Below are 17393 nucleotides of genomic sequence, written 5' to 3'. Positions count from 1 at the left end.
TTTGTCACTCTCTTTGAAAATCTGAAATGGACTCCCTTGTTCAGCATTCAGAAACCTATGTATCCTGCCCTGGTTCGCGAGTTCTATGCGAACATGAGGTTTATTGATGGCACAATTCATTCATATGTCAAGCGGGTTCACATGTCCCTGAACAGAGAAACAATCAGTGCTGCCTTGGGATATGTTGATGAAGGAGCAGCCACTTATATGACGAGAAAATGGGATTCACAGGTTGGGGTCACATATCAGATAGCTCTGAACTAAACCTGCGAGAACTTCTTTGGTCTGGATGGCACGGTTCTAACCCACAAGGCTCTTGGTCCTGAAAGAGCACTGCTGCACTGGATCATGAACCACATTCTAATGCCTCAGAGTGGTTCATATCACAGGGTAATTATTTCTGATACTTTAGTGCTTTTTGCTATTATCACTTCTTCTCCTATCTCTTTTGCATATCTCATGGTGAGACATATGTGAGAGTGTGTTAAAAGCGACAAAAAGGCTAATCTTCCTTATGAAATTTTTCTTACATGCATCTTCGAATATTTCAATGTTGATTTAACTAATGTGGATGTAGAAAATAAAGTTTCCATGATCAAAGGACGAGGCGTTACTGGATCCGTAAAAAGTACCAAAGGAAAATGCTCCATGCCCTCTGAACCATCTGAGAGTGATCTTGAGAGTCGTCCTAACGAGCCAGCAAAGGTGGCAGAATTCATCAAAGAAGTTCTCACTGAATTCTCTAATATGTCAAAACTAATGGTACAATCTTACAAAGCTGCTCAAAAGTAAGCATATGAGAATAAAAAAGCCTGGACTAAATGCAAAGAAAGAGTGAATCTGATGATTCAGAATCTTGAACAAGAAATTGGGGCTGCAAATGAGGATGATGCATCTGCTCTGAGTATAACCTGTCTGATGATTGATCTATTTGTCACTTGTTGAACTCTGGTTATGTTTTATTATTTTGGTATTTTGTATGCTGTTGGATACTCTAGACCATTGTTATTGTGTTAAACTCTTGAATATTCTGGTTCTGGTTCTATTTATTTGCATACCATTGTCTTTTGTTATTTTTCAGGTTCACTATTGATGACAAAAGGGGGAGGAAAAGCTGGAAAAATTGAAGAAAATAGGGGGCTGCAATCATTTTGATTCATGATCACCCCTGTGCATAAGTTCTATGTTCCAATAGTCATGCTTTATGATTTATAATCAGATATGTTGAATTGTTTGCTGTATTGGAACTTAGTTAGGCTTTGATAATTCCCATGTGCTCTGATATGTTGGATACTTTTGTTTGATTGACAATTTTAGCTATGTTGAATGATTGCTAAAATCTGATAATTTTTTGCTCTAATATGATTGCTGGAAAATGGTGTCTATTTGATCAAATAATTTTGCAGTAAACCTTTTGGGAATTATATAATATATTTTTTTGGTTACTATGTACTCCGTACTCAAGCATTTTGTTTGTTATTGAGCAGAAAATTATTGATATAATAACAAATTAGTTTTGCTTATCACTTCACTTTTGTTCATATATAAAGCTGTTCAACATTTCAAAATTCCATATGTTGAATACATGGTGGCTCTAGGCTTGATAATAATGTTACAGATAAAAGCTTCCTTAATTGAATGGTTCATATTAAGGGGGAGCTATGTAACAGTTGAAAAGGGGGAGGAATCCTAATCTTCAAAGGGAATACCCTTAATCCTTACTCTTTCCATTTCAATTTAATAATGTTTGTCATCAAGGAGGGATTAATGAGTTGGAAAACTCCAAAATTAATTTGATGATGATCAAACATTATTAAAATAATTAATTACAAAATTATTAATTTAAATTTTATTCACATGTATTGATTAATAATTTTGTTATTATGCAGATTATGGATATTGGGCATAAAAGTAAATCAAAACCCAATTGTGCTAAGAAAATACATTCAGCCTTGTGCAAAATTGTTATATTAAGTGGTTGAATTATTGTTGTGTTTGTTGGGCCAGGAAAAACAAACTTGAAGCCCAACAGAGTGGCTAGTCCGAAATCAAAGAAAAGAAAATGGGGCACAATATTTTCTCTACTCATTTAACATGATGAAATCCATTTCCTTAATTATATTGCTGCATGCTTTCAACGGATCTTACTTTCATCTTTTGGTGGATTTCAAATTTATTCAACTTACATTAATTGCATTGGAACCATGAGAGAGAAATAGCAATTGATTTGATTTCCATCATTAATGACACACGCTACAAAGCAAAAGGTAAGCGGAAAACTTAATTCATTTCATTCTCTTTCTTAGTTTCATTAAAAGTCTTTCAAATTTTTCTCTCTTCTCTCTCTACTTTCTCTATCAGAAGAAGGTAGATGAAGCTAGTTGCAAGCAAGAAGCCATTGTGATGATGGCATCAAGAAAAAGAAAATCAAAAGTATGGTGTGGCTGAGATCTTTGCCACAAAAGGTAAGAAGTGGTGAAGTAATCTTAAGCTCTCCATACCCAAAAATGGAAGATATCCACTTCGGTTAGAGGAAGAAGATCCCTTGGAAGCATGACTCGTCTCTACTTTTGATCAACCACCACAGGAGGTAGCTGATGCGTGAGCATCTTTCCTATCTTTTCCTAGTGAATTTGCATCTAATTTGTTGAGTTTAATTAAGAATTAAATATATTTTAGCCACTATGGATGCTATTTTGAGTTCTGTGCAATTTTATTTATTTTAGGTAGCATTCGGCTGGATTTGATGAAGTTTTCTGCAGCACAAGAATCAAAAGAGATGGCTGCGAGGAGCGACGCGTACGCATGACTGACGCGTACGCGTGATTTGGAGCTTTCCACGGCGACGCGTGCGCGTGATTTGAAGATTTGCTCAGCGATGTGTACGCATGACCGACGCGTCAGCCACGCGTGACATGCGCCACGTGCAGAGAAAGCAGAAAACGCTAGGAGGTGATTTCTGGGCCCCATTTTAGCACCCAAGTTAGGCGCAGATCCAGTAAAGCCAAGTGGTCCCTACGTTACAAGACGCGGAGTAGTTAATTAATTATGATTTAAATTCAAATTTGAATTTGAAAATAGAAAAAGATATTATCTTAATTTTAGATATTAGATTTTAAATTAATTAGGATTAGTTATAAAAAGAAGAGACTTCTCTTCTATTGAGTAGGTTCCACAAGGGGGATTCCATTAGGGAATTCTATACAAATTTACATTCCACATTCCATGAGCAACTAATCCTCCATTGTTAAGGTTAGAAGCTCTGTCTATTTGTATGGATTGATTTTATTGCTTTTTCTATTTTAATTTATGCATGGATTTATAATTTAAGAATTGTTTTCGCTCTTTATTTTATGAATTTGGGTGGAACGGAAGTATGACCCTATTTCTATTTGAGTTCTTGTATAACTTGAAAAAGCTCTATAATTGAACAACAGCTTGAAAATAAATTCTCCTGAATTTTAATTATCTGAATTTAACAGGATACGTGACATATAATCCTTTTATTTCTTGGGTAATTAGAGTTTTTGTGGCATATAAACTAGAAATTGATTATCACCCTCTAATTGAAATTAATTGACCAAGGAATTGACAGTTAATAAATTTTAGAGGAGACTAGGAAGGTCTAAGGAATTAGGGTCTAGTCACATACAGTTTGCCATAAATTAAATCCTACATAATTAAAATAGTTAGTAAGAAAAGTAAATTCGGAAAAATAGATAACTCTGAAGCCTTAACTGCTTTCTCAATATTTTATTCCCAACTTATTTATCTGCCTATCTTTAATATTCCAAATTTACTGTTAATGCTTTTGAACTTCCAAACACTATTTTCTGTTTGTCTAACTAAGCCTATCAAACACTATTGTTGCTTAATCCATCAATCCTCGTGGAATCGACTCTTACTCACGTAATGTATTACTTGGTACGACCTGGTGCACTTGCCGGTTAGTTTGTGGATTGTAAAAATACCGCATCAGTAGCTACTGTAGCTACGTGGAGGAAGAGGCAGAAGATTAGAGCAGGAGGAGCTGTCACGCATCAAGGATTCATCAAGGGCTAGGAATCCTTCTTGAAGTGCAAGTCAAGATGGAAGGCCCAGATTGATGAGGATTGGTGAGAAGGGAAGACACAGAGGTAATTGCATGTTGGTTTTACATTCGGTTTTCTCTCCTCTCTCTCTGGCCGAACCGGTTTTTGCTTAAAGAAGAAGAAGTTTAGCTCGGTTCAAGAGTTTCAACCTTGGAGGCTTCTCCTTCTATAAATAAGGGAGAACAGCCAGGGCTTGACGCAAGGAAAAGAGTGAAAAGCACAGTGTTCTTATAGCTACCCAAAGTTCTTCTCCTTCAATGTTTTTCATTTTGTATTTTTCTATTTAGTTTTGTCTATTTTGAGTCTCATGGAAAAAGGCAAATAGTGAGGTTTGTATGAAAAAGCCATAGAGTGGAAAAAGACAAAGTATACAAAATTAAAAGAAAAAAAGCCATAGATGTCCTTAGAGGTCCTTTGTACATCTGTGTTGTGTTTCATGATTCTGTGAAAATCCCCTTACAAGTTGGGTTAACACTTAGCAGTTGAAAGCTTGGTAGGTGACCAAGTCAAGTTCAGGATTGGGGATAAATTCTGGACTTGTCCCGGATAGGAAGGGTAGTTCTTAGGGAGAATTGGTATATGTAATCATGATGATTATAATGAAATTCTATCATTGTTGTAACGGAGACTGGATGTAGGCTGCATTGCACTTGGCAGCTGAACCAGGATACTTCGTGGTGTGATTCTCTCTCTCTCTTCTACTTCATTTCTGTTTCTGCTGCATAAGCGATAAAACTGAAAAATATCTTTTGCTTGGTTACAAGATAAAAAGAAAAAGTCTCATAGGTACCACGAGACAAAAAACAAAAAGTTTCTAAAAGTTATTTCAAAGGCCAGCAAACGTTACTAAAAAAAGGGCACGACTAAGATTCAACCCCCTTCTTTTAGCCACTGATAACCATAAAAAATAATTTTGATAAATTTTTGCTTAGCTTAGGATCACGTGATGATTTTTTACAACTTTTTTGTAATATAGTTGAGAAAAATATTTTCAAAACGAGTAAAGATCTAATCTAGTTTTTGTCTATTTTTATGAAAGACCATGCAATTCCTTACTAAAGAAAAGGACACTTGCTCAAAAAATTGATTTTGTGGAGATGGATTTACTTGTAATGAATAAGAGTCACATTGTCTTTACGGAGGAGAAAATATAAATTATTCTATTGTATTTTCACTTACCAATAATGCCATTTTAAGCTGCCATTATCCAAAAAAACACAAATCATTATACTAGTTAATTATAGGTAATTTTATGTCGCTGCCAAGTATAATTAATCAGCATATAGATAATCCTATTTTCTTTTGGGTCCAATATTTTACTATCAGGTAAGATTTATTCTGAAAAAAAATAAGAGAATTATAATATGGCAAATAAAGGACCTCAGTGAAATGAGGCTCAGTTGCCTTGTTCATTTGTTTTGCACCAAAACCGCGAAAATAGCACTCTCTCTGTTTCGGCATTTTTGTCCACCTGACGAGACTGAGAGAAATCACCAACAGAAGAAAATCTGAACCCTCAGAATCTATCTTCACGAAGAAGAAAATTCCCATGTGATCAATCATGAAAAGCTCCCCTTTTTGCCACCGAATTCTTGCCACGGACATCCATGGCGGATTTCGTCATTTCACCAGCTTCGTGCTTTCTGCGTCGTTCCTTCTGAGATTTCGTCGCTGACCCATTTCCGTACGCATTCTCTTCTTTCATGGGCTCCCATAAAAATGAAAAATCGTTTTCTTATTTTCTTTTGTGGCCATCTCTGATTAGATATTTTTTGTTTGGTTTTGTTCCTTGTTAACATGGGGAATTGCACTGTTGATAATATGTTTTGCATGTTAGAATGAGGATGTGTGATTTATAACACTTCTAGAGCCTTGCTTGGTGTAAGTTTTAATATGGAAAGAAAATATTGATTTTCTGTTTGATGACCAATTAAAGGCATTGATATTATGTCAGTAACTAACTCTTCTGAGTTGTTAAAACCTTTATTTGGTGTTTAGTAACACTTATTAATGCGTAGTATATGTAAATACTTGTATATGTAACATGTGTATATGTATACTGTATGTTAGTATGTTTGTGTATATGCATAAAATATTGTTGTCTTAAACTTATTAAATTTGTAATTGTTCTTTTTAATAAAATTCTCATATTTACATGTTGTTCTATATTATATTTAATACTCATATATGTATTTGTCCAGAATAGGTTCTAACAAGTAGTGTGTTTCCAGGTTTCAGGGAATTGATTTAAGTGTGACAATGGCTACAAAAACAAAAACGAAAGCTAATGCGGAGATTGGTGATGAAGGAGAGGACTTGGTTTTGGCAACAATGGTTGCCAATGGAGATGATATTAGTCCTCTTGTCCGGCATGCCTTCGAAATGGGGAGGCCGGAGGGCCTCCTTCGCCAACTGAATTATGTGGTGAAGAAGAAAGAAGCAGAAATAGAAGACATGTGCAAGACACACTATGAAGAATTCATCAAGGCTGTTGACGAACTTCGTGGTGTGTTGGTGGATGCTGAAGAGCTCAAAAGCGATCTCCAAAGTGGCAATTTCAAGTTGCAGCAGGTTGGTACCAACCTTCTTGTCAACCTTGAGGAGCTTCTTGAATCCTATTCGATCAAGCAGAACGTCACAGAGGCTATAATAATGTCAAAGAACTGTATAGAAGTGTTGGAGCTTTGTGTCAAGTGCAATAGAATTCCTATCATTAAATGGCACATTGAGAAGAGAGTAAACAGTCAGGTTAACGAATGGATGGTCCACATACGGAGTTCTTGTAAAAACATTGGACAAACAGCAATCAGCCGTGCGGTTTCAGATCGTCAGAGAGACGAGGAACTGATGGAGAGGCAGAGAAAGGCAGAGGATCAAAATGTTGTGGGGGTTGAGGAGAGAGTTTACACTTTGGATGTTGATGAAGATGATGAAGATTCTGCCATGAAGTTTGACCTCACGCCTCTTTACCGTGCTTGTCACATTTATGGTTGTTTGGGGATTCTTGAGCAGTTTCATGTATACTACTTCACGAATAGATCGGCACAATTGAAATCGGATTTGGAGATATCTTCGTCACAATCTTTTGTTGAATCATATCAAACGTTTTTGGCTCAGATTGTTGGGTACTTCATAGTGGAGGATAGGGTCCTTAGGACTGGTGGGGGACTTCTGGTCCCCGATCAAGTCGATAACATGTGGGAAACTGCTATAACTAGATTGACTTTGCTGTTAAATGCCCAATTTTCCCAAATGAAATCTGCCACCAACCATCTCAAGGTTAAGGAATATGTCACTCTTCTTTCGTGGTCTCTCCTGCAATATGGTTATGATATAGAATCTCTTCTTGATGTGGTTGATAACAATCGCGACAAATTTCATCTGCTTCTTATGGCTGAATGCAGAGAACAAACAATTGAGGCTCTGAATCATGATACATACGAGCTGATGGTGATAAAAAAGGAAAGTGATTATGAGAGCAATGTTTTGTCATTTGGTCTTCAAACTACAGACATCATGCCTGCTTTCCCCTATGTTGCACCATTCTCCTCCATGGTACCCGAGATGTGTCAAATTGTGAAATCCTTCATCAAAAGTTGTGTTGATTACTTGTCTTATGGTGCGCGCGACTATTTCTTTGATGTCGTGATCAGGTACTTGAACAACTTTCTGATTGAAGTAATAAATGAAACATTACTCAATACAATCAATAGCAGCAATATCAGTGTTTCCCATGCCATGCAGATAGCTGCTAACTTTACTAGTCTGGAAAGAGCTTGTGATTTTTTCCTTAAGAATGCGGCGCAACAAAGTGGCATCCCACTCCGTTTTATTGAGAAGTCTCAAATGACTTTATCTGCGAAAGCAGTACTGCAGACTTCTAGAGACGCCACCTACATTACTCTACTCGGTTTGGTAAACGCAAAAATAGACGAGTATATGAATCTTACAGAAAGTGTTACTTTATGGACTACAGAGGAGACTAAGCAGAATGGAAATGAATACATAAGTGAATTGATCTTGTACCTTGATTCTCTTATGTCGACGGCGCAACAAGTTCTTCCTTTGGATGCCATGTACAAAGTTGGGATTGGTGCTCTTGAGCATATTAACAATACCATTATCTCTGCTTTCCTTAGCGATAGTGTTAAAAGGTTTAATGCGACGTCTGTCATGAATATCGGCGTTGATCTCAAGTTGCTGGAGAATTTTGCAGATGAGAGGTTCTACTCTTCAGGGTTAGAAGGAATGTACAAAGCAAGTAGTTTTAGAGATTGCTTGGTAGAGTCAAAGCAATTGATTAATCTTCTCTCAAGTAGTCAACCTGAGAACTTCATGAATCCTGTGATAAGGGAGAAAAACTACTACGCACTTGATTATAAGAAGGTGTCTACCATTTGTGACAAATTCAAGGATACTGCAGATGGTATCTTTGGAAGCCTTTCAAACAAAAATACAAAGCAAACTGCTAAAAAGAAATCAATGGAAGTGCTCAAAAAGAGACTTAAGGATTTCAATTGAAGATTCTTCCTTCATTTCAAATAGGGTATAGTTGTAGTGCACTTCTTTTTCTGGAAGCTCCCCACTTTAGAATGAATAGTGTATTTCTATATTATTTTCACCTATTCTTATAGAATAAAGAATTATTTTTGCATTGTTCTATTTATTGAACAAACAAACGTTAACTCAGGGTAGCAGAAAAGAATAGAAAATTTAAACAATGACCTTGATGTTCTATTTACTAAGACATAACTTCTGTTTATCTAATTTTTGTTCATTGTGCATCCAAGTTTATTCATTTCTCAACATTAAGAAAAGGTTGATCTAGCATTTAATCTAATCATTCTGTTAGGAAGACAATGAAAAATTTAATTAATGTGAATAATGGGTTCTAGATTTGGCCTAACACAAAAAAAAAGTAAGGAAACTTTTTAAATTACCTAAACTAAAAAAATTCAAACGGTTATTTCAAAAAATTAATCATCCAAACTCTAATTTATTAAAGGAATTCACCTAAACACCCTCTTCCTCCCAAATTGTCTATCATCCCACCCTTATCAATCATTCCACTTCTCCGGCGTTAGAAGCTCTCTCATCGGCCATCATCGTCCACCCTTGTAGCCCCCTCGCCCATCACCATCGCAGGATCGTCATCAAACAACTATCCACATAGTTATTAAAATAATCATCCGACTACCTAGTGAAATGAACATCCAACATTTGTTAATTGTATATACTTAAACTAAATCGAACAAAATAACCATTCAATTAAGAATTAAAATAACTACCTACATACCTACTGAATTGAACATCCAGTACATTTGCGGGGTTGAGAGAGTCGACGGCGATGCATGGAGGCAGGGGAGGAGATCCGGCGATGGAATAGCCACGCAATGACAACTTCAGCTTGGCGAAGTTGCGAATCTACTCCGTGGGCTTCGAACCCAAACGCACAGCGGCTATAGATGGAAGAGGAGGAGGAGTCGAATCGATGGGAGGAAGGGCGGCGTCGATGAGGTGTGGCACAGCAGCAACTACGGCATGATGGAGAGGACAGGCGACGGGGATAACGTGCGTCTCAAACGGCGCGACGGGAGGCGGCCTGTGGTGGGGCCTGCACGACGGGCGGCGGGTAGGCAGTGGTAACGAGGACGCACGGGGTTGCTGTGGCGCAATTTCCCATTGCTACGGCGCGCAAGCAGAACGCAGAGAGGCTGGACGGCATCGGCGGGAGGATGGGCGGTGTCAGACCGGACCGTGGGGAAGTGCAGCGGAGCCGGGATAATTCTGCGGACCGAATATCACAAATAGAGAATGGGAAGTTATCGTGATATTGGGAGTAACTGTGCCAATTGTGATTTGGTTTAATTAATTGCAGTGTCTTATTTTTCAAATTTCAAAATTTGAAATTAAAAATAATGAATTTTTTAATCTTATTTATGATTTTAATTGTTTTTACTCCATTATACACATTGTTTAGTATTCTCATGGCCTCCCTATACTTTTTCTTAATACAATAATAGTAAAATTTGTGCCTAAATAAAACATTTTTTTATTGTTTCAGAACATCTTTTTTGACATGTTACTTTGTGTTTGGTAATTGGTAAGAGTAGCATGATATTTTTTGTGTATAAACAACTAGGGGTGTCCGCGGATCGGATTGGATTGGATTGGATATGGCCGAAAATTCGATCCGATCTGCATAATTCCCATCGGATCGGATCGGATACAATATCTGCGTTTTTGTCTCCGATCCGATCCGCATATTTGGGGATCGGATCAGATCGGATTGTGGATATCCGCATGATTATGCTCACTTTTTAATTATATTTTTATATAAAAATATTTTTTTCACACTTTTAAACCTATTTGTTCCTAAAATAATTTTAACCAAATTTTTTTCTAAATAACAAAAATAAAATAATACAATATATAAATAACGAGTTTAACAAATACTAACTAAAATATACAAACTAACAAATAAGTAAATATAATAACAAACATTCCAACAAACACTTCCAATAATAAGTAAAGACAACAAGCACTAAAATACTAAAAGCCTCAATTAAAATAAATTAAAATAAAACAACAACGTTATAAGACACTAAAATCTAAACAATCTGCAAATGCTTAAAATAAAACAATAATAAAACAACTTGATCCATCCCTTCTTAAATCAACAGCCATCAACAGCAACCATCAATCATGTATTCCTATTAAAAAAATACAAATTAAAAAATTAGTAAAACATGTTAGAATAAATTGAAAAAAAAATCTAAGTTATTATACACTAATATAAATATTTATTTATAAACTTATAATACCTAAGATGGTTCAGGAGGATGTAATTGACTTTGAACTTTAGGATCTCCAACACTAGTAATTCCAGAAAATTCTATTCAATTAAACAACCAAATATGTCAAAGCCAATGGGATAAAATAAAGAATAAAGAACGACGAAAAATAAATGAACCAATTCATTATATACCTGAATCAACCGCAGCATCTCCTTCATCAAGCTCAACCAAAATCTTAGCAGGCTTTAACCAATTTTGAGTACAAATTAAAGCCTCTACAGTGGTGGGACTCAAAGCACTATGATAAGGGTCAAGGACACGACTTCCGGTGCTAAAAACTGACTCAGACGCCACAGTAGAAACAAGAATGGCTAATATATCTCTAGCCATGCAAGACAGAACTCGATACCTCAGAGTCTTTCCTCTCCACCACCTCAATATATCTAATCCACTGAAATCTTCCGTCACTTCATCTTCCAAATACCTATCCATCTCATTCTTCTTGAGCTCACTTAACTTTATCCTTTGTGTTTGTTTTCACTTGCTCATAGGGTCTTCAATCATAATGCTATCATTGTCACTCGTGTCTAAACTAGGATTTGGTATAGTATTGGAAGAAAAGCTAGTATCTTGAGTACCTTCAGGGGGCGAATATTTCATATGGTATATTGCTCAAACAATTTAGCAATAATATCCTTCAATTTTTTGAAGATCCTTGAAGACTTTTCACCTTCACCATACATCTCAAACAAAGTGAGCTGAATATATTCCAACTTATAACGGGGATCAAGGAACACAGCAACAAGCACTAGATAATTTAGAGATGGTTTATTGACTTGGTCACTTGAAGTCAAAGGAGTAGAAAAGTAACGGTGATCAGAGTCATCTCAATACTTATCAAACTTAGCTTTCATAGCTGATGCCATTCCAGGCAACACCAAATTATCACTTACAATCCTTTTAATTAAAGTGTATAATATCTTACACAATACATGAAAAAAAGTATTTGAAGTGACATTTAAAGAACTAGAGAATGAAAGAGTTGCATGATAGAAAATTTGCCAAAATCGCATGAAAATACGAGCTCTACTCCAATCTTCATCACTAGGAGGCCCCCTCATCGTCAACATATCTCTCAAAATGAGCATCTTCTCTCGCAAGACGAGCAAATAGGGGTGTCCGCAGATCGGATCAGATCGGATACAATATCTGTGTTTTTGAGTGTCGGATCCGATTTGCACATTTGCGGATCAGATCAGGTCGGATTGCGGATATATCCGCATGATTAAGCTCACTTTTTAATTATATTTCTATATAAAAAATTCAATAAAAATGTTTCTTTCACACTTTTAAACCTATTTGTTCCTAAAATAATTTTAATCAAATTTTTTCTAAATAACAAAAATAAAATAATACAATATATAAATAACAAGTTTAACAACTACTAACTAAAACATACAAACTAACAAATAAGTAAATATAATAACAAACATTCAAACAAACACTTCCAATAATAAGTGAAGACAACAAGCACTAAAATACTAAAAGCCTTATTTAAAATAAAACAACAACATTATAAGACACTAAAATCTAAACAATCTGTAAATGCTTAAAATAAAACAATAATAAAACAACTTGATCCATCCTTTCTTAAATCAGCAGCCATCAACAGCAACCATCAATCATGTATTCCTGTTAAAAAAAATACAAATTGAAAAATTAGTAAAACATGTTAGAATAAATTGAAAAAAAAGAAAACAGTCTAAGTTATTATACACTAATACAAGTACTTAGTTATGAACTTATAATACTTAAGATGGTTCAGGAGGATGTAATTGAATTTGAACTTCAGGATCTTCAACACTAGTAACTCCAGAAAATTCTATTCAATTACACAACAAATATGTCAAAGCCAATGGGATAAAATAAAGAATAAAGAACGACAAAAAATAAATGAACCAATTCATTATATACCTGAATCAACCGCAGCATCTCCTTTATCAAGCTCAACCAAAATCTTAGTAGGCTTTAACCAATTTTGAGTACAAATTAAAGCCTCTACAGTGGTGGGACTCAAAGCACTACGATAAGGGTCAAGGAGACGACCTCCGGTGCTAAAAACTCAGACGCCACAGTAGAAACAGGAATGGCCAATATATCTCTAGCCATGCAAAATAGAACTGAATACCTTAGAGTCTTTCCTCTCCACCACCTCAATATATCAAATCCTCTAAAATCTTTCGCCACTTCATCTTCCAAATACCTATTCATCTCATTCTTCTTGAGGTCACTTAACTTTATCCTTTGTGTTTGTTTCCACTTGCTCATAGGGTTTTCAATCATAATGCTATCATTGTCACTCATGTCTAAACTAGGATTTGGTGTAGTATCGGAAGAAAAGCTAGTATCTGGAGTATCTTCAGGGAGGCGAGGATTCCATATGGTATATTGCTCAAACAATTTAGCAATAATATCCTTCAATTTTTTGAAGATCCTTGAAGACTTTTCACCTTCACCATACATCTTAGACAAAGTAAACTGAATATATTCCAACTTATAACGGGGATCAACGAACACAGCAATAAACACTGGATAATTTAGAGATGGTTTATTGACTTTGTCACTTGAAGTCAAAGGAGTAGAGGAGTAATGGTGATCAGAATCATCCCAATACTTTTAAGCCACTTCCAACATCATATAGGTAGAATTCCACCTAGTTGGCATATCAAGAATAATCATTTGATGACTAGTAATGTTTGCCTCAAGTGCGCACCTCCTAAAGGTTGCTAATCTAGATGGAGAGGACTTCACAAACTTACAATAAGTTCTTATCCTAGCAATAGAAGAGCTTAAATCTTTTAAACCATCGCAAACAATTAAGTTCAAAATATGGGCAGCACATCTCAGATGGAAAAATTTCCTACCCAACATAGTACAACCATGCCATTCTCGCATAATTTTAACTAAAGTATTCACAGCAACAAAGTTGGCACTAGCATTATCTACATTTACAGTACAAAGCTTCCGAATACCCCAATCTTTCAGGCACTTCTCTAACGCTTTTCCTATGGTAGCACCAGTATGATCAGTAATCAAGTTAAAAGACAATATTTTCTTATTCAACGTCCATCCATCATCAATGTAATGAGTAGTTACACACATATAGTTCATGTTTTGAATAGACGTCCAAGTGTCTGTGGTTAGGGAAATCATCTGATGGTTCAACTCCAAAAGGGATTTAAGTTTGGTCTTTTTCTCTATATACAATTGCATACAATCTCTAGCAATTGTCTGGCAACTCGGGATTTTAAATTGAGGTTTCATCTCACCACAAAAGCCCCTAAATCCAGTATTTTCTACAAACTTAAATGGGAGTTCATCAATTATTATCATCTTACAAAGTGAAAGCCTACACCGCTCCTGGTTAAAGTCTACTGCCTTTAATGTTGGTGGCTCATCTAAATTAGAATTTGTGAACACAAGGGTTTTTTTTCTATCAACATGATTATCATGGTTCTTCGCACAAGTTCCAATGTATTTTTTTTAGATTAGAGGTGCCATCCCTACGACTATGACATTGTAACCATTTCAAGCAATGTTTACATTGAGCTTTAGTTTCTTCCGCATTTTTTTTAAAGTGATCCCAAACAATAGAAGGGGCCTGTTAGCCTTTCATTTACCTGGATGGCCTGTCTGTGTCTCTGTCCCAGCAGTAGGAGCATCACTTGAGGCTATATTAGTCATTGATTCCCATCCCCTTGCTGACTTAGAAGGTGTCGATGCAGCAACATTTGGTGGAGTTGGAATGCTCCCTACCTCAGACCCACTTGTATTGTTTGTAAGTGCTTGCTTATCAGCCATTTCAAGCAACATAATCCTACAAGCAACATCTCACATAATTACATAAATCATATAAACATAAAATTGAACATCAGCATCTCACATAATTCATATAAACAATAACATGAGCAAAATTCTTTAAAAAACACAATAACAGTAAGGGTAATTACAACAAGTTACTATTGTGTATTGAAAAAAAAGTCAAAAAATTGAGTCCAAATACAAAATAGAGAAATAGAGCATTTCAATTCAGCAGGTTACTCGTGAAAATTACCTGAAGTTCTGAACGCGGCAAAGAGATTAGGGGTGAGAGATTGGGGGTTTTCAACCAGAGAATCCAAGCAGCTGCTACTAGCGCTGCTCTGGTTCTTGAGCATCAAGGTTTTTAAGGCCATGCAGTCTTCGATTTTATCCAAAACCAGATTCAAGATTCAACGCCATAACAGCATGCTCAAGGATCTGAACATCGTCGTCAATGTTGAGGAGGAAACCGACCAGCGCAGGCAGAAACACATTTATTCTCGCAAGATACTTACGATTTTCCTCAGAATCTCACGCAAAACTAACGACATTAGGTGAACAGCAAAATGGGTGAGAGTCTGATAGATTGGGGGTCAACGGCAGAATAAGTGAGAGTCTGACAGATTGGGGGTGAACGGCGGGGTGAACGGTCTGAGAGATTGGGGGTGAATGGGTGAGATTGGGGTTTGGGGATTTAGGGTTTCACTTTGTTTCAGCGCCGTGAAGGAACAAGGAAGGGAAGGGTGAAGTGCAAAGTGAGATTAGGGTTAGGCTAGGTGGCTGTGAAACTAAGTAACTAACATATATATTTTTATTTATTTTTTAATTATTTTGTGCGGATCCGCGGATTGGATCATATCCGCAAATATCAGATCGGATGCGGATAAATACCGTGGATCTGCGTATACGATCCGATCCATGAACACCCCTACGAGCAAATGCCTTTTGAAACTTTTCAGCTACTTTTAGCATCATATAGGTAGAATTCCACCTAGTTGGCACATCAAGAATAATCATTTGACAACTAGTAATGTTTGCCTCAAGTGCGCACCTCCTAAAGGTTGCTAATCTAGATGGAGAGGACTTCACAAACTTACAAGAAGTTCTTATCCTAGCAATAGAAGAGCTTAAATCTTTTAAACCATCGCAAACAATTAAGTTCAAAATATGGGCAACACATCTCAAATGGACAAATTCCCACCCAACATAGTACAACCATTCCATTCTCGCATAATTTTAACCAAAGTATTCACAGTAACAAAGTTAGCACTAGCATTATCTACAGTTACAATACAAAGCTTCCGAATACCCCAATCTTTTAGGTACTTTTCTAATGCTTTTCCTATGGTAATACCAGTATGATCAGTAATTAAGTTAAAGGATAATATTTTCTTATTCAACGTCCATCCATCATCAATGTAATGAGCAGTTACACACATATAGTTCATGTTTTGAACAGACGTTCAAGTGTCAGTGGTTAGGAAAATCATCTGATGGTTGAACTCCAAAAGGGATTTAAGTTTGGTCTTTTCCTCTACATACAATTGCATACAATCTCTAGCAACTGTCTGGCAACTCGGGATTTTAAATTGAGGTTTCATCTCACCACAAAAGTCCTTAAATCCAGAATTTTCTACAAACTTAAATGGGAGTTCATCAATTATTATCATCTTACAAAGTGAAAGCCTACACTGCTATTGGTTAAAGTCTATTGCCTTCAATGTTGGTGGCTCATCTAAATTAGAATTTGTGAACACAAGGGTTTTTTTCTATCAACGTGATTATCCGGGTTCTTCGCACAAGTTCCAATGTGTTTTTTTAGATTAGAGGTGCCATCCCTATGACTATGACATTGTAACCATTTCAAGCAATGTTTACATTGAGCTTTAGTTTCTTTAGCATTTTTTTAAAGTGATCCCAAACAATAAAAGGGGGCCTGTTAGCCTTTCGTTTACCTGGATGGCCTATCTGTGTCTATGTCCCAGCAGTAGGAGCATCACTTGAGGCTGGATTAGTCACTGATTCCCCTCTCCTTGCTGACTCAGAAGGTGTCGATGCAGCAATATTTGGTGGGGTAGGAATGCTCCCTACCTCAGATCCACTTGTATTGTTTGTAAATGCTTACTTATCAGCCATTTCAAGCAACACAATCCTACAAGCAATATCTCACATAATTACATAAATCATATAAACATAAAATAGAACACCAACATCTCACATAATTCAAATAAACAATAACATGAGCATAATTCTTTAAAAAACACAATAACAGTAAGGGTAATTACAACAGGTTACTATTGTGTATTGAAAAAAAAGTAAAAAAATCAACTCCAAATACAGAATAGAGAAAAAGAGCATTTCAATTCAGCGGGTTACTCATGAAAATTACCTAAAGTCCTGAACGCGGCGAAGAGATTAGGGGTGATAAATTGGGGATTTTCAACCAGAGAATCCAAGCAGCTGCTGCTAGTGCTGCTCTGGTTCTTGAGCATCAAGGTTTTTAAGGCGTCGCAATCTTCGATTTTATCCAAAACCGGATTCAAGATTCAACGCCATAACAGCATGCTCAAGGATCTGAACATCGCCATCAACGTTGAGGAGGAAACCGACCAGCAGAGGCAGGAACATTTCTATTCTCGAAAGA

The 17393-nt window shown here is 36.3% G+C and overlaps 1 protein-coding gene across 1 annotated transcript; it reads left to right on the top strand.

Moving 5' to 3' along the window:
* Positions 1 to 5574: 5574 nt before the first annotated feature.
* Positions 5575 to 8669, top strand: LOC107466779 (exocyst complex component SEC15A-like). The gene is made up of 2 exons (XM_016085777.3): positions 5575 to 5775; positions 6323 to 8669. Exon 2 carries the CDS (start codon positions 6351 to 6353, stop codon positions 8610 to 8612), a length of 2262 nt encoding a protein of 753 aa, XP_015941263.1. The 5' UTR covers positions 5575 to 5775; positions 6323 to 6350; the 3' UTR covers positions 8613 to 8669.
* The last annotated feature ends 8724 nt before the right edge of the window (positions 8670 to 17393 follow it).

Source organism: Arachis duranensis, chromosome 9, assembly GCF_000817695.3.
Source record: "Arachis duranensis cultivar V14167 chromosome 9, aradu.V14167.gnm2.J7QH, whole genome shotgun sequence".
Taxonomy (NCBI): domain Eukaryota; kingdom Viridiplantae; phylum Streptophyta; class Magnoliopsida; order Fabales; family Fabaceae; genus Arachis; species Arachis duranensis.
This window is presented reverse-complemented; position numbering and strand designations above follow the sequence as displayed.

What these genes read in the sequence shown, in the direction of transcription:
- LOC107466779 (XM_016085777.3), top strand. Translation starts at nt 6,351, where the DNA reads ATGGCTACAAAAACAAAAACGAAAGCTAATGCGGAGATTGGTGATGAA.